At 49.3% G+C, this 27,435-nt stretch overlaps 1 protein-coding gene across 5 annotated transcripts; it reads right to left on the minus strand.

Moving 5' to 3' along the window:
- Positions 1-830: 830 nt before the first annotated feature.
- Positions 831-27,435, minus strand: REM1 (RRAD and GEM like GTPase 1). 5 transcript variants are annotated; one of them, XM_061630848.1, is made up of 7 exons: positions 27,369-27,435; positions 24,511-24,999; positions 20,789-20,895; positions 19,271-19,613; positions 16,831-16,913; positions 5,422-5,632; positions 831-4,510 (listed from the first exon to the last, which is right to left on the minus strand). In XM_061630848.1, exons 3-7 carry the CDS (start codon positions 20,789-20,791, stop codon positions 4,233-4,235), a joined length of 918 nt encoding a protein of 305 aa, XP_061486832.1. In that variant the 5' UTR covers positions 20,792-20,895; positions 24,511-24,999; positions 27,369-27,435; the 3' UTR covers positions 831-4,232. The 5 variants fall into 5 exon arrangements, with proteins under 5 accessions (XP_061486832.1, XP_061486833.1, XP_061486834.1 ...); XM_061630849.1 differs by having other exon boundaries at positions 19,271-19,795; XM_061630850.1 differs by lacking the exon at positions 20,789-20,895.

Below are 27,435 nucleotides of genomic sequence, written 5' to 3' on the forward strand. Positions count from 1 at the left end.
ATTGACTCAGCAGTGGCAGCTACTGGGCTGAACACTGGGCAGGTAGAACACCTGAGGCTGGTAGCGAGCCGACCGAATACAGAGACTTAGAAAGCCTCAAGCACCAGGATTGTATCCCAGGACCTGTGAGACATGACTATGTGGAGAGGGCATTTCTGTCACCACTGGGTCACCACTGGGGATTAGGAAGAAAAGGTCCTCGGGCTGTGTACACACTCCCATTTACTCTGCGTCCACCACTGGTTTGGCAAGCCGTGTGCACACGACATTAGCCGCAACCCATAGCCAGCCGGTTGCTTTTTATGCAATGCTGCGTTTTGATGCATTTCCCCCCAAGCCAGACTGAGAGCAAGAATGGCCTTGCTGCATTTTAAGCCGGTCATGTGCAGCCAGCCTAGGTCTGAACACCCAGAAACGCCTGCGATTTGGATGCAGACACAGCAAGCATGATTAGCCGCATGTTTTCGTGATGGAGAAAGAGCGAAGGAGCCCAGCTGGAGCGATTGCCTTCTTTCTCCTGACAAGATTAATGCCTGCAAAGTGCTTGAGCTTACCCGCTCCCTCCTCCGCTTGCCTCCTTAAACAAAGCCTGGCTGCTCCCACAAGCGATGGAAACTTCTGACCTGACCCTGGGAAGGAGCCGGTCCTCGAGCCGAAAGCAGCCCTGCTGCCTCTGGGCCTCAGCTTTCTGATGGAGCCACCGGGAACCCTCTGCAACACGTTGTGGTGTGTTTCCCTACTCCCTCCGAGGGTGACATGCTCCGGGGGCAGCACGACCACCAGGTTGTGAGTTTGTTTGGAGGAGTGAAAACAGGAGACTCAACAGTGCATCTCTGTCATAGTTGCTTTATTTACAAATATACAAGCAGTGCCCACTGGAAACAAGCAGACTCTTACCAAAAAGTAAAAAGGGCAGAAGAAGATAGTCCTCACCCCCAGCTCCCCATTGCACCCCTAGTTAAGACCATAAAACAACCTTTGTTTGATCAGGCCGAAGGTCACAGAATAGTAGAGTTGGAAGGGGCCTATAAGGCCATCGAGTCCAACCTCCTGCTCAGTGCAGGAATCCAAATCAAAGCATTCCTGACAGATGGCTGTCCAGCTGCCTCTTGAAGGCCTCCAGTGTCGGAGAGCCCACTACCTCTCTAGGTCATTGGTTCCATTGCCGTATGGCTCTAACAGTTAGGAAGTTTTTCCTGATGTCCAGTCGAAATCTGGCTTCCTGCAACTTGAGCCCATTATTCCGTGACCTGCACTCTGGGATGATTAAGAAGAGATCCCAGCCCTCCTCGTTGTGACAACCTTTCATGTACTTGAAGAGTGCTATCACATCTCCCCTCAGTCTTCTCTTCTCCAGGCTAAACATGCCCAGTTCCATCTTGTCCAGAATCCCATTTTGACAGTGGCTAATCAGATACCCATGGGAAATGGGCATGTCGGAGCGGAGTGAAACGGCCTCTCTCAACTTGCGATTCCCAGCAATGGGTATTTGGAGGCATCCTGCAGGCAGAACATAGCCATCATGGCTAGTAGCCAATGGTAGCCTGATCCTCCATGGATTTCTCTAATCTTCTTTTTAAAGGCTATCCGACGAAGCTGAATGTTGGAAGATGCAGGGCAGATGAAAGAAAGTAGTTCTTCACACTGCAGAGTTAAACTATGGAATTCACTCCCACAAAAGGCAGAGATGACCACCAACTTGGATGTTGGACCAACATTAGTGAGGCTGTCACTGATTAGTAGCCACTGTGGCTATGCTCTGCCTGCACAGTCAGAGCCAGTGTGCTTCTAAATATCAGTTGCTGGAAACAGCAGGTGGGCGGGGGAGTGCTTTCGCACTCAGGTCCTACTTATGGGCTTCCTATTGGGGCATCTAGACGGCCACTGTGAGAACAGGATGCTGGACTAGATGGGCCACTGGCCTGATCCAGCAGGCTCTTCTTAGGTTCTTAATGCCATTCAAAGTTTGTGGCCATCCCCGTCTCGAGTGGGTGAGAATTCCAGTGTTAACTGCACCCTGTTTGAAGAATTCCTCTCTTCCTTCTGCACTGACTCTTCCAACAGTCAGCGTCATCGAATGTCCCCATGTTTTAGTATTATAAGAGAGAGGGAGAACAAGCCTGGCTGTACACTTTCTCTCAACGCTATACATCATTTTGTACCACTATCATGCCCCCTCCCCTAACTTGCCTTTTTTCTAAACTAAAAAAGCCCCCAATGCTGCAACCTTTCCTCATTGGGGAGTCGCTCCATCCCCAATCATTTTCCCTGCCGTTTTCTGAACTACAATGTCCAGCTCTATGACATCCTTTTTGAGGTTGACACTTGACTTGCTCCCTGCCTGCCTCTTAGTTTTCCAAACTGCTATTGCGGCTGACTCCAGGCCTCTCCGTGTGGCCCTCGGCACTCTCCCCGGGCCACAACCCTCAGTGTCCTGCTTTGCACCCTCCTCAATTGTGTCCGTGCTCCGTCCACTTTTGCCCCTGGCCCCATCCCCCACTAGCATGTGGCCCTTGGAGGGTGAATGTGGCCCTTGGGCTGCAAAAAGTTCCCCAACCTTCCCTCTGCAAGCAGCTGAATAGTGTCACGCAGTCGCTCAAAACAGAGGAGTTTTCCGCCTCTTGTTTGTTCCTTTTCCAACTTGGGTGGTTGTGGAAAGCTGACTGCATTTATACAAAGATGACAACCATAAAAACACCGGGAGTAAAATGGCTTGCCGGGAGCCAAGACACAAGAGCACAAGCCCATTTGAGTCATCCTTGGCTTGGACCTGTCAACATATCCCTAATGGAGATACGATGCCCAACACTTGCAGGATGTAGTACATCACTACAGCCATTCTGCACCTGCATTTGTGTGGTTTCTTTTCTGTTGTTGTTCCTGGCAGGGCCTTTTGCCTTTATCAGTGGCTCCGGAGGCAGAAATTCAACAGCTGCAGATTCCCTTTCATGACTAGCACTAGGAACTTTATCCCTGGAGTGGATAAAGCCACATGAAGCCCCTCTCCTCCTCTCAAAGCCCACCTTCATGGCTCTCCATTGTTGATTTGCCAACCACCACCTGGGAACTCACCTAGTAAGGCACTCCAGTACCAAAGCAAAGCACTAGGACTCTGCAAAGCTGGACCACAGCCCAGAGCCTACATCCTTAGCCAGAAAACACAGTCTCCTTCCTCCGCCCCGCCACCTTCCAGCATTCACACATGCAGGTGGGCACAAAACCACATGACCCCAGCCACCCCCATTCCTGTCTACTCCTTCTGTAGTAGAGAAGGGGTTCCATTTCTGCTCCTGACCAGGGCACCTGCATTTAAAGTTGCATTGCATCCAAAGAAAGGAAGGGGGATAATCACTGGTTCTGCCTACCTTAAGGAGAGAACAGCCACCATCTTCTAGGCTGTAGAATTTTAGCGACTTGGTAGGAGCGAGCTGGAAATAAGATTCCCAAAAGGGAACCCCCAAATAATGCAACAGGCTTCGCCGTGTCAGATGGTGCCACTACTTTATAGAGCATTTGGCATAAGAAGAAGAACCCTGTTCCCGGATCAGGCCAATAGCCCATCTAGTCCGGCATCCTGTTCTCACAGTGGCCAGCCAGATGCCCCAATGGGAAGCCCATCAGCATACTGCTTCTAACCATGGAGAAAAAGCACAGCCATCTGGCTAGCAGCCTCTGATTCGTTCAAATGAATGCTTAACCTGGCCCTGTCAGTACCAATGAAAGTCGCTGCCGAATGAAAGACATACTCCAAGCAGCCAACTCAGGCTGTCTCTGTACAAGGGTGAATGTTAACCTGGCATCAGCTACAGCCCTGTCTCGGAGACACAGCAGACATCCCCGAGTCAAAAGGACAACATCAGAAGTCAGCGGGGACAAGAGGCACGCGCAGGATTATGCCCTGCTCTGGCCTGTTTCTCTCATCCCCAAAGCAAAACCGCAGGCGAGAATCCATCTCCCCCAAGATTTGCACAATGGTCCTTGTTTAATGCGCTGCCCTCCTAAGCAGTCACAGGTGCCGGCAAACTGGCCTGTCAATCTAAGGCATGCCCTGCCCCAAAATGGCTCTAGAGCCTGCAGAACGCCTTCTGGCTGCCTATAGTTCTTTGCTTTTCCTGTCCTAAGAGACATCAGCAAAGAAGGGCACTGGCAAACCCCAACGAAGATGAAGACCCAGCCTCCTGGAAGAACCAGAGGGAATTGCCGAAGGAGGAGGAAAGCAGCGTTTGGTTCATTCAAAGCACGGAGAGGTCGTGGCAGGACTTGGAGCGGACCTTCAGGGCCACCTTCTTGTTGTTGCGGGCCACCAGCCTGTCCAGGAAGCGGCGCACCTTCTTGGTGAGGCTCTCCTTGCGCCTGTAGAGCGACATGCGCCTCTGGTTGGCCTCTTTGCTGTCCCGGCGCAGGCGGATCTGCCGCACCACCCCCTCAAAGAGCTCAGTCACGTTGTGCTGGAGGGCAGCCGACGTCTCGATGAACTTGCAGTCAAAGACCACGGCACAGGCCCGGCCCTCTGCCCAAGAGAAAAAGGCCTGCCCATTAAACCCACTCTAGGCAATGAAAGGCAAAACCCCAGAGGCGCTGGCCTCCCCTTCCCCAGGCCAAACCCAGCACCGGGAAAAACCCAGCGGCAAAATCTAAGTTTCCTCTTTTCTCTTTCAACAAGACTTTTAAGTTGAGACCTATCCCAGCCTGCGTCTGTGTTAGAAATGCTTTTTAATATTTCTTTTTAACAAAATGTTTTTAACCCTTTTTTAAAGATGTTTTAAAGCTTTTTTAAAAAATGTTTTTAAAGTTGTTTTGTTTTAATGTATTTTAAGGTCTGTTTTATGATGTTTTAAAGTGTTTTTAGCATTTTTGTTTGCCGCCCTGGGCTCCTGCTGGGAGGAAGGGCGGGATATAAATCCAATAATAAATAAATAGATAAATAAAGAAATAAAGTTGAGCATCCTCCAGGCAACCTGTTTATACAACGTTCGTCCTGATTTGCCTGCCCAAAACCTGACAAGAGAGTTAGATTATATCTGGTCTTTATTGAGCATTTGTTCCGATTTGTTCATGGGGTGGCTATATAAGAGAAAGCATTCCTCCTAACTTGCTTCCGGGGCATTTACACATCTTCCCATTCGTTCCTGGGCCTGGGATAGAACACAGGAACATGGAAAGATGCTTATACTGAGCCAAGCCATTAATCCAACTGGCTCAATACACTCACTGGCAACAGCTCTCCAGGATTTCAGGCAAGGGTCTCTTCCAGCCCTACCTGGAGACGCCGGGACATTCTGCATGCAAAGCAGATGTTCTACCGCTGAGCCACATTCATTCATTCATTCTCTCACTCTCACTCTGTGCCTCCCTCCCAAATGAAACAGGATGTCTTCCCATGCCCCCCCAAGGGTCAGGCCCAGGTCTTTTTCCACCCACCTTCTACAGAAACCTCGCGGCAGCGCACCAGGTCTGTCTTGTTCCCCACCAAGATGATGGGGATGTTCTCCGCCTGGCGGGTTCTGCGCAGCTGGATCCGCAGCTCCGAAGCACTTTCGAAGCTCCCCCGGTCAGTGATGGAGTAGACGATGACGTAGGCATTGCCCACCTGCATGCAGTAGTTGTGGAACCAGTTGTCTTCTTCTGGGGCCTATGGGAAAGGGAAAAGAGCAAGTTACCAAGACCCCCACAGGCAGAGGTGGTGTCCCTGGGCATTAACACTCAGCAAAATAGGAGCAGAGAAATGGTTCAAACTGGCATGGCCCCCCAGTCTAGAGAGACCAGTGGGACCCATATCTATTCGTGCATCTGAAGTACAAATTTAAGCTACGAGTTTTACTCAAAGACAGAAAAATGCTAGAGTAACACACAACCTGAACTTCTGGCAAAAACTGAAAATCTTCACTGGCCATGACTCTCTGTGGGCACAGAGCAGCTTTGATCTAGACCTTGGCGTCTCTAGGATACAGGCCCTACTCACAAGTCTTCACCAACTTGGTGCGCTGCAGATGCTTTGGACTACAACTTCCATCAGCCCCAGCCAGCATGGCCAATGGCCAGGGATGATGGGAGTAGTAGTCCAAAGCATTTGGAGGGCACATTGGGGAAGGCAACTATATAGTTTATATGGAAGAGTGGAAAACCAGTTCAGTGCTACATCAAAGTGTGAATTAGGACTGGAGTAGTGTGCAGCTCTTAAAGGGTTTTCACATGAGAGGAAGTACCACAAGACTTTGTTGTTTCTGCTGGAACAACATGGCTACTCCTCTGGAAATCTAGACTTTTTTTTTATCATGCCTTCCTTGTGCAGGCTGGGGCTGATGGGAGTTGTAGTCCAAAGCATCCAAAGGGCACCAGGTTGAGGGACTCCACTCTAGGGCAATCCAGTTTCTGTCATGCCCATCTAAACATAGGCAGAAAAGTCTGAGAGGCAGGAATCAAGTCGCATCTAAGTACTCCTTAGCCAGGAGTCACTAATGTGGTGCCCCCAGACGTTGCTGGACTACACATCTCCCCTCATCTCTGCCCATGGCCCTTGCTGGCTACAGCTGAAGTCCAGCAATGTCTGGAGGGCACCAGTCTGGCTACCTTTGGCTCAGCGCTTTCCTTGCACTAAATCAACAGTATAACGTACACAGGTGAACTTCCATTTAAAAACAACCACTAATAGCACTGCCTCCCACCCTGGGAGCCAAAGGCACACAAGCCAGGGCAGGATCTGAAGGCGCTGGGGCTGGTCAGTCCTGGATGGGGGCCTGCACTTTGGGCTCCATGATGGGAGAAAGGCAGGACCAAAATGTAAGGAAATTAACTTTAAGCAGTTAGTAAATGTCCTGCTGTAGACCCCGTCCTGAAACCAAACCTGAGATGGAGCTGTGTCAAGACAGTGGATGGCACCAGGTGAGGACAGAGATGTAAAGGCCCAGGGCGGGGAGAGTTGGGGCTTTTCCTCCATTTTTTTCAATTTTTCCAGGGAAAAAAAAGGAATTCTTTGGAAAAAACAGGAAAAATCTGTCCATCTCTCATCATTGCCCCCTGCCTTCATATCTCTAGGTAAGGAACATGGCAGGAGGGGGCAGTGGGGGACCCTCCTCAGGTTTGGGGGTGACTGGATCACCTCTGATCCACTTCATCCAGCCGGCCTCATGCTGGGAACTACCTCTGCCCATACACACACGGCTGCCCTGCACTGATCATCTGCAGATTAAAAGCTTTTGCCTTGGGGCTTCACTTGACACAGTTGATCTGTCAGTGGCCAAAGCATCCTGGGCAGCCTGGGCAGTGCGGCTGAAGTAACACAGAACCAACCAAACTATGATGGGGAGAAAGAGTCAAGGCAAAAAAATTAAAAAAGGAAAAGGGAAAAAAGGGGGAGAAGAGAGCTAATAGGTGCCAACCTACATACCTACAGGAGGAGTTTTATTCAGTGGGTTTCATTTGAGTCAGGGCTGAATCTGTTTGCCATTCCACAGGATCAGTCCCAGATAAAAATCATTAAAAATAAAGCACATTCAAGGGCACCTCTGAGCATGTCCAGAGTACACTTCCCCTGAACACTGGATAATTGGAAGCAGGACCCAGGCATCTATTAACAGAAATGGCTTCCAGAAGATTGGATCCCCAAACCCTCTCCCTCCAGAAATTAAGTCCTGTTGCACTTGATGGCCGAATAGCTGGTATAGCACAGTGGGGAGGAGAGCCTGGCTGGCAGTCCAGAGTCTGCGAGTTCCAATCCCCGCTCGTGTCTCCTGGGCGTCGAGGGCCAGCTAAAGGTCACTCCCACAGTGAGTGGCTCAGGGGTGACGTGCCCTGCCACCTGTGCAGCCGTGGGCAAGCTGCATAGTCCCAAGGAGCCCAGTTGCCCCCCAGCTGGCAGTTGAGGATAAGGAAGGGGCTGGCTTGTGCAGCTGTGGCAAGCTGAGCAGGCCCTGGCCAGCTGGGGAGGACTAGCCTCAGAGGGAGGCAATGGTAAACCCCCTCTGAAAACTGCTTACCATGAAATCCCTATTCAGAGGGTTGCCATAAGTTGGGATCGACTTGAAGGCAGTCCATTTCCATTTCCACTGGATGGCCAGTGAGTGCAAAATAACAAGCCAACATCATGCAGTACAGAAACCCATCCTTTCTAACAAATGCATACATACATACATATTTATTTATTTATTAGAAATGTATTTCTAAATCTATCATTTCTAAATTATATACTCTGCTTTACTTTTAACACTTACAAAAGAACCACCCTAAATCCAAGCAATTCTAAATCACCAGCATAGTACAACCCCACAAAATATGCAGCACAATCTTATCCACTTATGCAGAAGTTAAGTTCCAGTGTCTTCAATTGGGCTCACTCCCTAATGTAATGTCAATGTACTGCCTTCAAGTTGATTCCGACTTATGGCGACCCTATGAATAGGGTTTCCCTGCTGCAGCTCCTTCTGGGGGGGGGGCAGTCATGGCTTCCAACTCCCGGCTGGCCTTCATGGCCTACAATCTTCAATCTGTTTTAGTTATGGCGGTAATTGCCAGGGACAGAGTGTAATGATGTACAGTCGGGCAGAGTTCTTGGCCCCTTCCTGGCCACCCCAGTCAGGTAGGGCCTTAAAAGGCAGTGGGCAAATTACGCCTGATTCACAACCAGTCTTATTTAAGGAGTCAGGCAGTAACGGGTTCATACCTGATAGTCTAGGACCGGTGCTCTATGCTTCATTTAACATGGTGCACACAGGTGGCAGAGCATTGCCTATGGACTGCTATAATTCTCGCATGGAGTGCTTCAGATCCTTCTGGCAGGGGGCAGTCAGGAGACAAGTGGACTCAGAAACAGTGGGGCACTATCTGTATGATGGGCTGTTCATCGGTAGAGCAGATTTTGGGGTGCATGTTAGCACCTGAGGTCACAGCTTATAGTATGGATATGTAACTGGGGGTTCCCTTGAAAACTGGGAATATGGAGGATCCTGCCCCAGTGTTCACCTTCTGGGTATCAAGATTGACTCTGTGGCCCAGGGCTGCAAGCTGCACAGGGACATGCTTTAACTGTTGCAGATTAGGATCCTGGAGTTTTTCCACTTCTAGCTAAGGCACAGGGTTTCCATTCCATGGATTTTAGGTGTCAAAATCAACTATAGCTAGATGGCTAAAGGCATGTATTTCCTTAGCCTACAGATCACTCAGTAAACCCGTGCCACAGGGAATCACGGCGCATTCCACTAGAGCGGCAGCCACAACAGCGGCCTTTTCAGCTAATGCCCCATTGGAGGAGATCCGCAGGGCAGCAACTTGGGCCCCACCTTCGTCATTTACCCAACACTACAAAATGGACTTATACGCATCTGCGGAGGCCGCATTCGGTCGTAGGGTTCTCCAGCAGGTTCTTCCTCAATAGACCCACCCTATGGCCGAGCTTTGGTACGTCCCACGTGGAGACCTCACTGGCATCCATGAAAGAAGGTACGGTTGGACTTACCGTGAACGGTGTTTCTTCACGGATGCCATGAGGTCTCCACGACCCTCCCTATGAGGGGCTGGGAAATCCATCTGCAATCTGTGTTATCTGCTCTTATTCTGTTGTTATATCTTCTGATTTGTTCTTTCTATGTTACACTGAGGTGAAGTTCCGAGCTGGTCAAGAAAGAGAACTGGCATCACCTCAGTAAGAAGGGGAGGAGCCAAGAAAAAATTATGACAGGTTCCTGTCTCGAGCTGATTGGGGACTATAACCAGTTGGTACTTGGAAGGGAGACTGATCAGACAGTTGGGCCACTGGAGAGAAGGCCCTGATCCACACTCCCACCAGTCTTGCCTCAGGCTTAGCAAGGAAGGGTGCTGGGCTGGTCTTAATGTTTTAAGAGGTCTGGGCCAATCAGACCAAACTTGGGAGGCCACTTCTCCCAGATTTTGTCGCTCACCTCAGGCTAATCCGATGTGCCATCTTAAAAAATAGCAATCGCATCCCATGCTTAGTCAGCAACAGAGTGCCTCAGTGGTTATGGCGATCCCTCCATTCTGACATTTGCCCTTAGATTTGTTCAGGTTTTTCCACACCTGCAGTTACAGGTGGTTTAAAAGTGAACCTACAAAGTGGCCGTATACCCAGTCAGGCTGCTGGTCCATCTCGCTCAGTACAGACTACACCAGAGCCTTCCTCAAACTGGTGCCTTCCAGATGTTTCAGACGACTACTCTCATCAGCCCTGAACAATGGCCATTCTGGCTGGGGCTGCTGGGAGCTGTAGTCAGCTACATCTTGAGAAATCTGATCTTCACCGAGAGCAGTTCTCTAGGGTTTCAAGTTAGGGCCTTTGCCAGCCCTCCAGAGCAATGTCAGGGACCTTTTGCAAGCAAAGGCAGGCGTTCTGTCCCCCTCCACCCCAAGCCCCCTATTACCTTCCCCTAATAAGGCAACAAGGACGACCAGGGGATGGAAGCAAAGCCAAATGAGGAGAGACTGAAAGAACTGGGCATGCTCAGCCTGGAGAAGAGAAGACTGAGGGGAGATAGAATAGCACTCTTCAAGTGCTTGAAAGGTTGCCACACAGAGGAGGGCAGGGATCTCTTCTCAATCATCCCAGAGTGCAGGACACGGAATAATGAGCTCAAGTTGCAGGAAGCCAGATTTCGACTGGACATCAGGAAAAACTTCCTAACTATTAGAGTGGTACGACAATGGAGCCAATGACCTAGGGAGGTGGTGGGCTATCCAGCACTGGAGGCGTTCCAGAGGCAGCTGGACAGCCACCTGCCAGGGAAGCTTTAACCTGGATTCCTGCATGGAGCAGGGGGTTAGACTAGAAGGCCTTACAAGACCCTTCCAATGCTATGATTCTATGAATCGAAAGCAGCTCTCTGAGGTTTCAGCCAGAGTCAGCTTCAAGTGATGCAGGGTACTCAAAATGCTCCCCCCACACCCATCCTCTTCCTTGCGATGCCCCTCTGGCCCCAGAGGGAGAGGGCAAGGCAAGGATTGGGCACTTGCTTCTGTCACTGCTCGTTCATTTGGAGAGGGCAGAGAAAGGGCAGCCACAGCAAGGGGAGGTACCAGGGCGGGGGGCCTTGGGAAGTCAGCAGTGGGCTTCAGCAATGCCAAGCAGGGATGTGGGTGGGTAGGGGAACACAGGGGAGCACGCCTCCAGGACCTTTTGAAAAGCCAAAGCAACATCATAATCTGCCAGAGCATCTGCCATAGCCCCACTTTGCTCCAGCAAGTGAATGAGGTGATAACAAGGCTTTCAAGTTTTGCTATTGCTGGTAATAGATTAGCATAGAGGACCTTATAAACTATGACAGTCGGATGAGCCTAATAAATTTGGTATTATGCCATTTACTGACGTTCTTTGCAGGGTGTTGTACGTAGAACGAATCAACATAGCTCCCTGCATTTTGGACTCTCTTTGGGAGCATGCCAGCCCAGATGCCAGCTCTGGCCTCAGGCAGAGGCCTTTCCTATCACCTGCTATCTGACCCCTCATAGTGGAAAATGCTGCCAGGGATTGAACCTGCAGCCTTCCACATGCAGATCATGTGATGCATTGTTCCTCCCCAATGAATTTTTACAGGGCTTGAGTGCATTTGGAAGCCCTTCACCTACATTATCTCAGTAATCCTTACAACAACCCTATAAGGTAGGCCACTACGGTTGCGTAGTCTGAGACAGGAGGTGAGACGACTAGAATGCCGGTGGCGGAAATCCCGCTCTGAAGATGCTCGGACACAGGTTAGAGCAGCGATTGCTGCCTACCAGGTGGCAATAAAGGCAACAAAGAAAGATTTCTTTGCTGCCTCTATTGCATCCGCAGAGTGCTGTCCCAGGAAGCTGTTCCAAGTGGTCCAAAGCCTGGTCGGTCCAGTTGCTCAGGGACCCTTGGAGCATTCTAAGGCTTCCTGTGACAAATTGGCAAGGCACTTTGCCGATAAAGTCGAACACCTGAAGAACTCGATTCCGTACGCTGTGGATGTAGTGGAGGATCCAGAGTTGACCAGTTGCAATCCGGTTCAGTGGGATCGGTTTCGGCCTCTTCCTTCTGGGGATGTGGACAAGGTACTTTCAATGGTGAAGCCTACCACCTGTCTAACTGATCCTTGCCCATCATGGTTCCTTATGAACTGCAAGGAGAAATTGGGCGAAGGGATCAGGGCGGTGGTAAATGCATCCTTGAAGGAGGGTGTAATGCCACCGGCCCTCAAGGAGGCAATTATAAAAACCATCTTAAAAAAGCCCTCCTTGGATCCCCAAGTCTTGAACAACTTTCGCCCCATTTCGAACTTGCCATTTTTGGGCAAGATCATTGAGCGAGTGGTGGCTAGCCAGCTGTCAGCACACTTGGATGAAACGGATTATTTGGATCCATACCAATCGGGTTTCAGGACTGGACATGGTACTGAAATAGCCTTGGTCGCTCTGGTGGATGATATGAGGAGGGCATTAGACAGGGGAGAATTCACCTTTCTTGTCCTCCTGGATCTCTCAGCGGCTTTTGATACCGTCGACCACGGTATCTTGTTAGATCGCCTGGAGGGATTAGGAATAGGAGGCACTGTTTTACAGTGGTTCCGTTCCTTTCTCTCTGACAGGCATCAACAGGTAGCATGAGGGGATGAGGTTTCAGACCCTTGGCCCCTCACTTGTGGAGTGCCACAGGGTTCTATCCTCTCTCCCATGCTATTTAACATCTATGTAAAACCGCTGGGAGCCATCATCAGGAGTTTTGGGCTGCGGTGTCACCAATATGCTGATGACACGCAGCTCTATCTCTCATTTAAGTCCTCACCAGAGTTGGCTGTGGAGACCTTGTCCAAGTGCCTGGAATACGTGAGTGGGTGGATGGGAAGGAACAGGCTGAAGCTCAATCCTGATAAAACCGAGGTGCTGCTTGTGGGTGACAGGGGAAGGTTGGGTGTTGTTGACCTGAAGCTTAATGGGGTGAGTTTACCCCTGAAGGATCAGGTCCACAGCCTTGGGGTTGTTCTTGATTCCAAGCTGTCCATGGAGGCTCAGATTTCGGCAGTGAGCCGGGCAGCTTGGTATCAACTACACCTCATACGGAGGCTACAACCCTACCTCCCGATTCATCAGCTCCCACTGGTAGTACATGCCCTGGTCACCTCTCGATTAGACTACTGCAATGTGCTCTACGTGGGGCTACCCTTGAAAACAGTGCAGAAACTACAACTGGTGCAGAATGCAGCGGCTCGTTTGCTTACAAACAGCCACCGCAGTGATCATATCACGCCAATGTTATTTCATCTACATTGGCTTCCAGTTGTTTTCCAGGCCCAATTCAAGGTGTTGGTGTTAACCTTTAAATCCCTATACGGTCTCGGCCCAGTTTACCTGAAGGAGCACCTCCAGTACCACCAATTAAGCCGCCCGACTAGATCAGCCACACAGGGCCTTCTCTCAGTCCCACCAACGAAAACAGCTAGGTTGGTGGGGACTAGAGAGAGGGCATTCTCAGTGGCGGCCCCCACTCTCTGGAACTCCCTCCCATTCGATCTCCGCCATGCCCCTTCCCTGGATACATTTCGCCGAGCCTTAAAAACTTGGCTCTTTGGACAGGCCTTCGGGATCTCCGGGTTGGGCTATTTTTTTATGATTGTTTTAAATTGTTTATTGATTGCCCTACATTGTTTTATACTGCTGCTATTTAAGAACATAAGAACATAAGAAGAGCCTGCTGGATCAGGCCAGTGGCCCATCTAGTCCAGCATCCTGTTCTCACAGTGGCCAACCAGGTGCCTGGGGGAAGCCCGCAAGCAGGACCCCAGTGCAAGAACACTCTCCCCTCCTGAGGCTTCCGGCAACTGGTTTTCAGAAGCATGCTGCCTCTGACTAGGGTGGCAGAGCACAGCCATCACGGCTAGTAGCCATTGATAGCCCTGTCCTCCATGAATTTGTCTAATCTTCTTTTAAAGCCATCCAAGCTGGTGGCCATTACTGCATCTTGTGGGAGCAAATTCCATAGTTTAACTATACGCTGAGTAAAGAAGTACTTCCTTTTGTCTGTCCTGAATCTTCCAACATTCAGCTTCTTTGAATGTCCACGAGTTCTAGTAATGAGAGAGGGAGAAGAATTTTCTCTATCCACTTTCTCAATGCCATGCATAATTTTATACACTTCTATCATGTCTCCTCTGACCCGCCTTTTCTCTAAACTAAAAAGCCCCAAATGCTGCAACCTTTCCTCGTAAGGGAGTCGCTCCATCCCCTTGATCATTCTGGTTGCCCTCTTCTGAACCTTTTCCAACTCTATAATATCCATTTTGAGATGAGGCGACCAGAACTGTACACAGTATTCCAAATGCGGCCGCACCATAGATTTATACAACAGCATTATGATATCGGCTGTTTTATTTTCAATACCTTTCCTAATTATCGCTAGCATGGAATTTGCCTTTTTCACAGCTGCCGCACACTGGGTCGACATTTTCATCGTGCTGTCCACTACAACCCCGAGGTCTCTCTCCTGGTCGGTCACCGCCAGTTCAGACCCCATGAGCGTATATGTGAAATTAAGATTTTTTGCTCCAATATGCATAATTTTACACTTGTTTATATTGCATTTGCCATTTTTCTGCCCATTCACTCAGTTTGGAGAGGTCTTTTTGGAGCTCTTCGCAATCCCTTTTTGTTTTAACAACCCTGAACAATTTAGTGTCGTCAGCAAACTTGGCCACTTCACTGCTCACTCCTAATTCTAGGTCATTAATGAACAAGTTGAAAAGTACAGGTCCCAATACCGATCCTTAAGGCACTCCACTTTCTACAGCCCTCCATTGGGAGAACTGTCCGTTGATTCCTACTCTCTGCTTTCTGCTTCTTAACCAATTCCTTATCCACAAGAGGACCTCTCCTCTTATTCCATGACTGCTAAGCTTCCTCAGAAGCCTTTGGTGAGGTACCTTGTCAAACGCTTTTTGAAAGTCTAAGTACACTATGTCCACTGGATCACCTCTATCTATATGCTTGTTGACACTCTCAAAGAATTCTAATAGGTTACTGAGACAGGACTTTCCCTTGCAGAAGCCATGCTGGCTCTGCTTCATCAAGGCTTGTTCTTCTATGTGCTTGGTTAATCTAGCTTTAATAATACTTTCTACCAGTTTTCCAGGGACAGAAGTTAAGCTAACTGGCCTGTAATTTCCGGGATTCCCTCTGGATCCCTTTTTGAAGATTGGTGTTACATTTGCCACTTTCCAGTCCTCAGGCATGGAGCAGGACCCGAGGGACAAGTTACATATTTTAGTTAGCAGATCAGCAATTTCACCTTTGAGTTCTTTGAGAACTCTCGGGTGGATGCCATCCGGGCCCGGTGATTTGTCAGTTTTTATATTGTCCATTAAGCCTAGAACTTCCTCTCTCGTTACCACTATTTGTCTTAGTTCCTCAGAATCCCTTCCTGCAAATGTTAGTTCAGGTTCAGGGATCTGCCCTATATCTTCCACTGTGAAGACAGATGCAAAGAATTCATTTAGCTTCTCTGCAATCTCCTTATCGTTCTTTAGTACACCTTTGACTCCCTTATCATCCAAGGGTCCAATTGTCTCCCTAGATGGTCTCCTGCTTTGAATGTATTTATAGAATTTGTTGTTGTTGGTTTTTATGTTCTTAGCAATGTGCTCCTCAAATTCTTTTTTAGCATCCCTTATTGTCTTCTTGCATTTCTTTTGCCAGAGTTTGTGTTCTTTTTTATTTTCTTCATTCGGACAAGACTTCCATTTTCTGAAGGAAGACTTTTTGCCTCTAAGAGCTTCCTTGACTTTGCTTGTTAACCATGCTGGCATCTTCTTGGCCCAAATAAAACCATATTTAAAATGGTTATGGTTGACTGCATTGTATTTTATTCTGTATTTATATTGTATTTTATTAATTTTAATATGTACGTCGCCTAGAGTGGCTTCGGCCAGATAGGCGACACAAAAATTAAATTTTACTTTACTTACTTACTATTATCTTCATGCAACAGTGATTCAAGGGAAGATAACTGAAGGAGGCGGCGGGGATTTCCTAGTTTTTTATCTGCATCTCTCTCCAATGGTCCATCAGGCCAGCTCTTAGTCTAATGGAATGTTTTGAACTTGTTTTTAATTGATCGCTACCCAACCAAAGCTTTTTGAGATGGAGCAAGTGTGACAAATGTAAACCAATCAATGGATGCTCCCACACAAAATGCAGGTGGTAACTCAGAGCTGGAACTCCAGCCCAAAAGAAGACAAATGGCCATGCTAGATCAGGCCAAAAATCCATCTAGCTCAGCTTTCGCCAACCGGATGCCTTTCAGATGTTTTGGGATGCAATTCCCATCAGCTCCAGCCAGCATGGCTGTTCTAGGTCATCATTCTTCCAAATGCTTCAAGAGGTTTATAAGCAAGGCCCACGGAGACATTTGCTTTACGTTACTAAAATCTCAGCACCTACTAATCAGAAGCAAGCCATTTCCGAAAATGTAGGTTGCCCTCTTTCGGGCTATTGCAGACAATAGCCACCGGTGGCTCTCTCCTCCATTTATTTAATGTACCCAGCCCTTTTAATAAGCTTCCTGTGTAAATAATCACTTATGCTGCAGCCACTGAGTGTGAGTGTATCAAACAACCAGAGAGAATCGCACTCAATCAGGCTCCTCCCTCTCCCAACTGTCAACTGGCAGCATCCATTCCATCAGGCTGAAGCAGAACGAGAAAAGGAAAGCAGGGCCACTCCACTGGCTGAGCGACCAGCCACTCTTGGCTCTTCCTCTCCTTGAACTCTTTCCATTCTGTTTAGCATCTTATCTCCCTGGTTCTAAGAAACCTCCTTGTGAGTCATGCACGAGGCCTGATCTCAACGGGTGTCTCAAGATCAGGGACCTACCCGCTTCTCAGCTTCCCAGGTGTCGATCACCATCAGCGTGGTCTCCTCACCATCCACAGACAGGGTGCGCTCGTAGGCGTCCTCTGAAAAGAGCAGGCAAGGCCTGGGTCTGCCATGAATTGTCACCTTTGAAGAAGAGCAGCTGTCCCTGCCCCAGAAAACTTCACAGGGCTCAGCACAAGAGAAATCTTTCCCGTCCATAGACCACCCATGCACGTGTGAGAAGTGGAAGCCATCATTGTCACGACAGGCACAAATAACCTCAGTGGCTGGGAGCGCCAGTCTGCTGCATCAACTATGCCCTGACCTGGATAGCCTAGCTATGGTTCTTGTGCTGGTAACCTGATGCCTGGATTACTGCAATGCATTCTACGTGGGGCCGCCCTTGGGGGTTAGCTCGGAGGCAGAAAATATTCTGAGCGGAGTAGCCGGTCATGCCTATGTTACACCCTGTGCTAGCAGTGCTGCAATCGCTGCCTGTTTGGTACCAAGCCATTTCCAAGGTTTTATTGTTGGCATATAAAGCCTGGAACAACTCAGGACCAGGATACCTAAGAGGTTGCCTCCCCCTGCTAGGATTTTCAGATCAGCAGAGGAGGCCTTGTTGGCAGTGCCACACTTTACAATATGTTGCTTGGCAGTGACATGGAAATGGGCTTTTGCTGTCTTGATGCCTGTTCTTGGGGGGGCGGAACCCCAATACTAGAGGCACCCACAGTAGAGTAATGGATTTCTAGAACCTAGTTGGCCACTGTGAGAACAGGATGCTGGACTAGATAGGTCCCTTTTGGCCTAATCCAACAACTGCAGGGCTCTAATAACTTCCAGGGCACGGGGTTACTCTCCCATTTATTTATTTACTACATTTATATCCCACCTTTCCTCCAAGGAGCTCAGGTTGGCACACATGGTTGCCCCCCTCCACTTTATCCTGACAACAGCCCTGTGAGGTAGACTAGGCTGGCAGACAATGGCCGACTGGCCTAAAGTCACCCAGTGAGCATCATGGCCGAATAGGGATTTCAACCCTGGTCTCCCAGGTCCTAGTATGACGTTCTTAACCACCACACTGGCTCTCATGGCTGATGAGAGACTGGAAATGCCTCTTCCCCTGAAAGCTCCAAAATCCAGGAACATTTGTACGGAAGCAACAGCCACCGCTTGAGGGACAGGACCATGGGACAGGTGGGTGGAGTCATTATATGCCCACATCTCCAAGGGGCGAGCCTTATTTGCTTGGCATCAGCCCCCAGCCACATGGTCGTGTTCTGTTGGAAACAGGAACTGCCAAAGCAACTTCATTCGGGATGGAACACCAGGGAGAATTCTCCGAGAAACAGTGGTGGCTGGTGCCCGTCGGTAGGGCAGAAGGCGCAGTGGCCAATGGTAGGTGGAGCCAGAGGCAATCCTGGTAGAGCTACTAAGTCTTCCTCCCTGCTGAGTTCTACAAGAGCAACACTGGTACTGAGGAAGAGGAAGCCGGCAGGCAGTGCCACCTCCCCGACCGGTTATGAGTCGGACGATTGGCAAGTGAGGGCTGGCTGAGGGCAGACTTGAGGTTCGTGGGGCACTGCCTCATTCGCCCTCATGGGCCAGCCTCCCAAGGGCAGTGCTCTGTTAGCGCTAATGGCCCAGCCTCCAAGGATCTAGCCAGAGCCAAGCTGAAATTTCTCTGGAGAAGTTTTCTTGAGAGGTTTTTTCATTTTCTCACCCCCACCCCCAAAAAGAAGGCCACTTTGCAGAACTCTCTCCAAATATTCTCCAGAATTTCCTCATGATGATGGCCACCTCTTCACCTCCACCCAACGCCTCGGAACGATGCGAGGTTTCAGGCGTTGCAGAAGATGCAAAAATGGTGGCCGGCCTGCTAACAAAGTTGCTGCTGGTGGAGATGGGGTGGGGTGGGGCGTGTTTAGGACAAAAAGAAAGAAGCTGTGCTACTGGCACTGCTACTGATGACCCCACCCTCCTGAGAATCCAGGGAGGAATTCCATCTTCCCCTGGAGATGTTTCTCTGCCCATAAAACAAGGAGGGGACTTTTGAGAGGCCGTTTGCACACTGCTGTATTTCTAGCCCAATCCCAAACAAGAGTTGCTTGGGAACAAACCAACTTAACCCCGGCATGTAGACACACCTCTTTTTCTCAAAGGTATGCCACTTCTGAACATGGAGGCTCCATTTTGGCTCTTGTTTCAAACAGGCGCCTTGTATAACAGTGTGCTCCAGGTGACTTAAGCAAATATGCCAAGTCACATACTGCGAGACAAATCAAGGGATTAAAAAAAAAAAAATCACAGGAAACCCCCACCCCCTCGAGAAGTCCCAGAGCCAAGGGAAATGTTAACTATGCAAGCGGCCAGACAACAAATATTAGCATAATTCAAGGAAACTATGCAGCTGGAACCTGCCCCCACACAAAAAATCACAAGACAGTCCTACCTCGCTGCTGTTCCGGCGGATCCTTGTCTTGGAGCCCAGCAAAGAGGTTCACCAAGCTGGTCTTGCCGACACCAGGATCGCCCAGAAGCACCACGCGGTACAAAGATTCCCAGGACTCCTCCGAGTCAGAGGAGCCGGATGACCAGCTGCCGCCCGGCTCGGGCAAGCGGACTTTGGGCTCACAGGAGGAGGAGTGTACCAGCTGTGGGTGACTGGGTTCAGCCTGGCTGGGACGAATGCTCAGCATCCCTGGGCGGGAGCCGTAGTGCATGGGGAGCGGGGTGCTAGCCCGCCTCCGGGTAGGGCTCACGCTGCCTCCTCGCTGGGTGTTCAGAGTCATCTTCTGCCAAAGAAACAGCAGAGAGAGACAGAGAGAGAGAACTGATCCCAGATTAAGCACTCTCTCTCTTTTTTGTTTTTGCTCCTGCACCAAAGTGTGTTGACCGGCTGGCCTCTGAGTGCCCAGCCCATTTGCGGTGGAGAAGAAGTAATGGTTCCTTGAAGCTCTGCTTCTGTTTATCTGAGCTGGACACATGCCCAAAACAAACAAGCATAAATCATTCCCATCTGGAGGGGGGGGGGAAGAGATCTTCCTCCAGGAACACATTACATCTAAACAACTTTTCAACTGTGCGTGTGCGGCAGAGAGATTTCAACACCCGTTTGCCGCCTGTTGGGTATGCTGGTTGTAGAACTGGGGAAGGGGGTGTAGAGGGTATGCTGGTTGAAGATAGGGCTGGAAAAGGGGTGTAGAGGAAGTCTCTGTTTGGCAGCGTCCCCAAAAGCATCTCTTCCTGACCCATTTGGGTTGCAAGTGGCCTTGGGAGCTCCATAATATATCTATATCTAATCTATATATAAATGCTCCAAGGCAACATGAGTCAGCAGGAGGAATAATGGGACAAATATAGTTTTGCCAGGCTGGTACCCTTTAGATGTAGTTGGACTACAAATCCCATCAGCCCCAGCCAGTCCAACCACAACTGGAGGGTATTAGCCTGACAAAAGCTATCTGAGGGTTTAAGTCAAACGGAGGCGCTGTGGGTTGGCGGTTCCCGAGTTCATATAATTGGTCAGTTGCCTGCTTTGGATGGGGTCGTGCTCCCTCTGAAAGAGCAGGTCCGTAGTCTGGGGGTGCTCCAGGATCCATCTTTGTTGCTAGAGGCCCAGACAAATATGTGGCCATTATGGAGTCATGAGTAGCAGCACAGTGGGGAGGAGAGCCTGGCTGGGAGTCCAGAGTCTGCGAGTTCAAATCCCCGCTCGTGTCTCCTGGGTGTCAAGGGCCAGCCAAAGAACACCCCACAGTGAGTGGCTCAGGGGTTACGTGCCCTGCCCCCTGTGTAGCTGTGGGCAAGCTGCAGAGTCCCAAGGGGCCCAGTGGCCCCCCCAGCTGGCAGTTGCAGACAAGGAAGGGGCTGGCTTGTGCAGCTGTGGCAAGCTGAGCAGGGCCTGGCCAGCTGGGGAAGACTAGCCTCAGAGGGAGGCAATGGGAAACCCCCTCTGAATACTGCTTACCATGAACACCCTATTCAGAGGGTCGCCATAAGTTGGGATCGACTGGAAGGCAGTCCAGTTCCATTTTTTTCAGTACTGGATTCGTTTTCAGGCCTTGAGTTCCTTTTCTAAATTGTGTATAAAAAGCCCCACAGTTTAAATTAGTCCTATTCAAGAGGAGACCCACTGGAATCAATGGACATGACTAACCTCAGTCCACTCATTCCAATGGGTCTGAGTATAACTTAGCTGGCTATAAGCACATGCCGCTGGCACATGTCAATAAGCAGGTTACCCTGCAATGGAGACAAGAGCGCCCGTTCTCCCTTGATGCCCCTTATGCCTGCTGCTCCAGCCAAAAATTTCTAAGCAAGCCTTTGCCAACCTGGTGCCCTCCAGATGTTTCGGGCTACAACTCCTTTGGGCTGATGGAAGCACAGCCAGAGTTCAGGACCCGAAGAACCATCCGGAGTGGCAGATTTTGAGGGCAGCATTGTTTCTTTCTTATCTTAAAGAAGATTTTATAGCACTTTCAGGGACACATTTGAGAATCTGATGAAAGCTATGGAGCCCCATAAATAAATACAAGTTATTTTATTGCATTGGAACTTGATGTGTGTGTGTGTATGTGTGTGCTCCGTTCACAGATCCCCTGATGCCCATCCATGAGGTCCATGGACCGCAGGTTACGAACCTACGTTTTATAGTCAAAGGGTGGCTGGCTGGGCATGTATATGGGTATAGATGCTCATTTCATTATTTTTACTTTTAAATTACTCTTCCTGCAACAAAACTGTGCAAATTCCCAAGTAGATGTGTTCAGCATCGGGGCAGCAGAAGCACACTCCATTTTATTCGTTACCAAGTCAGTGCTATGATCCAAATGAGTTTAAAATGCAAAACTAAACATGCTCAGAGTAATTTTTAAAAATATATAATCAAGATTGGCAAACTATTTTTGTTTGTTTTTTATTTATTTTGGTGGTGTTTTTTTTTTTGCGCTCTAACATATCAGGAATGCAGAAGCTGTTGTAAAGCATGGAATTGTATTCATTTTACCACAAGAAAAAAGACAAAGAAAGTGAAGTCTGAATTGGCTCTCAGCTAAAACTGCAGGATGTCAGAGATCAGCAAGGTGGCCATGACACTTTTTGAAGACTGTCAAAGTACTCTGCATATTCAAAGTGCTCCCATAAATTATAATTGGCAGTATGCATCTGTTTGATTTTCTTTTCAAAGCACAGCGGCTTGACTGCAGGTTAATTCTGCACATCTGTGATGAAGGGCCTGCAAGTTGTTTGTTGTTTGGTGCAAACTACAGCATCCCAATTGTCACAACACTCTTTTTCTTTGAAGTCAAGTTCACAGCCCTCATGGCTGCAGGCAAACTTGCAATCATGCAGTTGGGTGAAATATCAGAAAACTAGAGGAGTCATGCTCATGATAAAAGTAAGTTGGAAAGTGATCAGTTGTAAGGGTCATATTATTCCAAAAGGAACTTATGTCTGGGCACAATAAAATAATCACAATCAGAGTTTTTCTGGGGAGAGATACCTTGATCTGCACCAGCTCCTTAAAAGTCACTTAATTCACAGAACTCAGCTTTTCTGGGTTTAGAATCTGGTTAGTACAATGCTAACACAGCCTTGCCTTAATGCAGGGGTGAGCAGGCTGCAGACTTGTGAGATTGCTTTCTTTTAGTAGAACCCCAAGCCCTACCAACCAGATCCTAGTCCAAAAGATGGACACTTAGAATTAAGAATGCTGAGCCTAGGAATTTGTTTTTGACTGCCATAACTGAACAGAACTCATACTTCTTCCACACAATAATCCACTCCTGGTCAGCAAAGGTGTCTGCAGGGTAGGGTGGGGTGGGGGCACTTCAATGGGTGGAGCAGATAGCCAACGACCTGCAGAAACAACTCAGACTTTGCCTATCCCCTAGAAATGTTTCTGCAGACACTCTTGCTGGTTACACTTCATTTCAGCAATATAATTTAGGGTTGGGCATCCGTTTCTTGCTGTTAAAACGATTGGGAGTCAGAAAACCTTGCTGATCTAATGGAAAGCAAACGATGCAGAGATCTACCAGGAGATCCTGATCTCCCTGTCTGTAGAAATGTCCAACTTATCCCAAAGCCTTTGTAGTGTTCGCTCTCCCAATTCATCAGACTAAGGTGTTTGTTTTTTCCCTGCAAAGGGCTGGGGAGGAGATGGAATAGGCGACAAATTCCATTGCCTTTTTTTAAAAAGAAGAAAAAAAGACAGTGTTGCTTGTGTCACAGTTAGTAGGCCTGCCACTTCCTATGTCTCAAGGATTGCTGGACTTTATTTGTGCACGAAAGGGCAAGCAATGTGAAAGCCTTCATTACCGTGGGAGCAGATGGAAAAAGAGTCAGAATCATTCCTGGGAAGAGCCAGATTTAACCACTGGGGGCGACGGTGCCCTGCAGATGATGCAGCAATCCCCCCCCCACTTTGCATATTCAACAAGGTTTTTTTAAAAAAACATTCTTGTTTAGGGTGGCTTTCAAGAATTGTTTCTGCCTCTTAACTCTTCTTTGCTCTTGATGGTTTGGCTGTTTTCAGATTTCTGTCTAATATTGTTGCTGCTGAATTAGCTTTATTAATATTAATTGTTGCTTTTATTTTATTTTAATTATAACACTGATCTATATCCTGCCTTTTGGGATATAAATGCTATCAAGATGGTTAAATACTATATCCATGTTTCTTTGCTGGCTACTCTCAGGCTCTTAAGAGCTGAAGTTGCGGATTATAATCAGCTTCCAAAAACAATAACCGATTCCTTCTCTCTCTCCTGAAACCTTTTTTTTTCCAGGAACACAAGCAAGGGCTGGTTTGTTTGTTTTTTCCAGACCAGGGTCTAGTTTCATGGCAGTACCAGTAACCCAACTCCATGGCATGGCTTTGCCAGCTTCCAAAACATGGTTAAAAATTCAGAAGGAAAGTTGTCTGCAGTGAAGCATGCACCACTGTCAGGCCTGCGGTGGCATTGAATTACACACTCACACACCTGTCCTGGCCCTGTGAGCAGAATCAACCTGGGGACCAGTTTTCAATTCCAGGACCTACTCCTGGCATAAGCCTAAAGACCAGGATGCTTCTGAGCGCGTGCAGAGAGCATTTCCCTCTCACTTGTCTGAGCCCTACAACCAGGCTAGGGCAACGGCCTGCGGAGTTAGCGCCAAACCTTGGCTGGTCCCATAGCATGAGGGTTGGAAGGGAATATTCGGGACCCCTCCCTCCACGAGGCCGTGGCCGCATCTGTGGCCCCTAGCTCCGGGGGGCGATGGCGAGAGCCCCGCGGGCCGCTCCGGGCGATGAAAGTCCACTCTGCAGCAGATGGGAGAGGGGCGGGCAGGCCAGCAGGTTTGGCTTCTCGAGGTCCTCAGCACTGAGGGCACTCTACGCACGCTCAGAGACCCCCTCGCCCGCAGTCCTTCCCCCCAAAAGTTGAGAACCGAGCAAGCCGTAAGTTTCAAAGTGCACTTCGCGCTGCTTTCCGGAGCCGAGCGCCGAAGAAAGAGCCCGGGAGCGGAAAGGCCGGACTGGGAGGAGCGCGCGGGAGACAGTAGTTCCCAGGCAAGGCTGCCTCCCTCTCTCGCTCCTCCGCGGCTCTGCAGACGCTCCGAGGCAGGGCAGCTCCCCGCCCGCTCACCCGCCCCGTCCCCCCAGCCAGCCTCTCCGGAGGCGCGGGAAGTTTCCCCCACTGGCCTTACCCCGCCTGCCGCTCCGTCCGCGGGGCGCTCTCAGGGCTCCCCCGGGCGCCCCCGGGCGCCCCTCCTTCCACGCGCGCCGTCCATCCCGCTGGGCTTCATCGCGCAGCGCTGCTGCCGTCCTAGGGAGGGACTTTTAAGGCCGGGGAGGTCCGCAGCGGCCCCTCCCTGCGCGCTGCTCCTGGTGGGAGGGACACACCCCCTGCGAGAGCCCTGCCAGCCGCCCTCTCAGCCTTGGCGCGCACCCTCCGGCGAGAGCGTCTCTGAGCGCCTGCAGACGGCCCGGTGCCTTGCCCTGGAATTGTCACCCGTTGCCTCCACGAGCCTCTGAGCTAGAGAGCCTAAGAAGAGCCCCGCCTGCCGGATCAGGCCAAAGGTCCCAGCCGTCCCGGCATCCTTCTTTGAAACACGAGCGGGCGCACGCATTCGGTGGATCCCGCTTTCATCAGACTGGAAAACTCTTCATCTGGCAAGCTCAATGCTAGCCAGTACCTGGCATCAAATTAAACAGAACAAGGGCGTGATTGACAAAGTTGACAGTGAGGACATTGAACTTGTCAAGGATTACCAATACTTTGGCACAGTCATGAACCAAAATGGAGACAAGAGATTAGAAGAAGGCTAGGGCTGGGGAGGGCAGCTGTGAGAGAACTAGAAAAGGTCCTCAGATGCAAAGATGTATCACTGAACACCAAAGTCAGGATCATTCAGACCATGGTATTCCCGATCTCTATGTGTGGATGTGAAAGTTGGACAGTGAAAAAAGCAGAGAAGAGAAAAATAAACTCCTTTGAAATGTGGTGTTGGAGGAGAGCTTTGCACATACCATGGACTGCGAAAAAGACCAATAATTGGGTGTTAGAACAAATTAAACCAGAACTATCACTAGAAGCTAAAATGATGAAACTGAGGTTATCATACTTTGGACACATAATGAGAAGACATGATTCACTAGAAAAGACCATGACAGCCAGTGTGGTGTAGTGGTTAAGGTGTTGGACTGCTACCTGGGGGACCAGGGTTTGAATCCCCACACCGCCATGAAGCTCACTGGGTGACCTTGGGCCGGTCACTGCCTCTCAGCCTCAGAGGGAGGCAATAGCGAACCCCCTCTGAATACTGCTTACCATGAAAACCCTATTCATAGGGTCGGCATAAGTCGGGATTGACTTGAAGGCAGTCCATTTCCATTTTTCAGAAAAGACCATAATGCTGGGAAAAACAGAAGGAAGTAGAAAAAGAGGAAGGCCAAACAAGAGATGGGTTGATTCCATAAAGGAAGCCACAGACCTGACTGTTACAAGATCTGAACAGGGTGGTTCATGACAGATGCTATTGGAGGTCACTGATTCATAGGGTTGCCATAAGTCGTAATCGACTCGAAGGCACATAACAACAACAAAGGGCGTGATAAATGAGTGGTAATTTTTTTTAAAAGTCACACAACCGATGCAACAAATTGACTTCCACTCTGCCTGTCGGCTGCAGAAATTACAAAAGCAAAGTCTCAGTTAAACCACCCTTCACCACCCTGGTGTCCTCCAGATGCTTTGGACTACAACTCCCATCAACCCCTGCTGACTCCCCCTGGCATCTGGCTGGTCACTGTGAGAACAGGAAGCTGGACTAGATGGGCTGCTGGCCTGAACCAGCACGGCACCTTTTATGTTCTTATCTGGAGGGCACCAGGTTGATGAAGGCTGAACTAAAGGATCTGGGTCCGGAGCTGGCTAGACAAACGCTTGTAGGAAGCTTGCAAATAAAGTATAAAGGCTGTGTGGCTTGTTCCTCCTTGTTTGTTCCCACACCACTGGTGTTCAGTGATAGACTGCCTCTGAATATGGCAGTTCCATCTAGCCTTGACAGCCACAGATAGACTTCTCTCCCACAAATCTGACCAGTCACCTTACATGAGCACACAGGCAGGCTTCAGAGGCGGCCTCTTTTTGGAAGCCCACTCCTGCAAACTAGCTCCTCTCAGCTGTCTCTAAGATCTCATAGAAAAGAGAGCAGGTTGGGCTGTTGGGGGCTTCTTCTCATCCCATTTCCCGCGTGCCTTTTGCATCTGCCCCTCCAGACATCCTTTTTATTATACATTCATTGTAGTTTGCACTCATGATGGTTTTGGGGTGGTTATACGTGATTCCGCTTTCAATACTCTTTGCGCCCGCAAAACGTTCGAGGCAGACATAGTGCTTCATTTCCAGTCCATGTTCCCCAACTTCCTACTGAAATCCTGTAACTTTTCATGCTGGAAATGGACTGTCTTCCAGTCGAGCCCGACTGATGGTGACCCTATGAATAGGGATTTCATGGTAAGCGGTATTCAGAGGGGGTTTCCCATTGCCTCCTTCTGAAGCTGAGAGGCAGTGGGGATTTGAACCCTGGTCTCCCAGGTCCTAGGCCAACACCTTAACCAATACACCACACTGGCTCTCAAGGGACTCATATCCTAATGAAAATCGCTGCACACTATATGCCAGTTATTTTCAATTAGGACAAATTAAGCTATGCGAGTCAGGCTTGATCTTGAGGAACTGAGTTAGCAGGTCCCTGATATACCCAGGCAATCACGGCGCTCTGCAGGTGAGGGCCTCCTGCAGATACCATCTTATCAGGAGGTCTGCTCTGCACAACATAGGAAACAGACCTTTAGTGTGGTGGCACCTACCCTGTGGAATTCCCTCCCCTTAAATATTAGGCAGGTGCCATCTCTGCTATCTTTTCGGCGCCTTTTGAACGTTCCTCTTTCAACAAGCCTTTTAAGTTGAGACCTTTCCCAGTCTGCGCCTGTGTTGGAGTTGCTTTTTAATATGTCTGTAAACCTTTTTTTAAAAAACAATATATTTTAAACCTCTGACCTTTCTTTGCCACTGGCGTCCTCACCACCATGGCTTGTGTTGCCCTTCCTCGCTGCTTGACACCACC

Source organism: Rhineura floridana, chromosome 6 (assembly GCF_030035675.1).
Source record: "Rhineura floridana isolate rRhiFlo1 chromosome 6, rRhiFlo1.hap2, whole genome shotgun sequence".
Taxonomy (NCBI): Eukaryota; Metazoa; Chordata; class Lepidosauria; order Squamata; family Rhineuridae; genus Rhineura; species Rhineura floridana.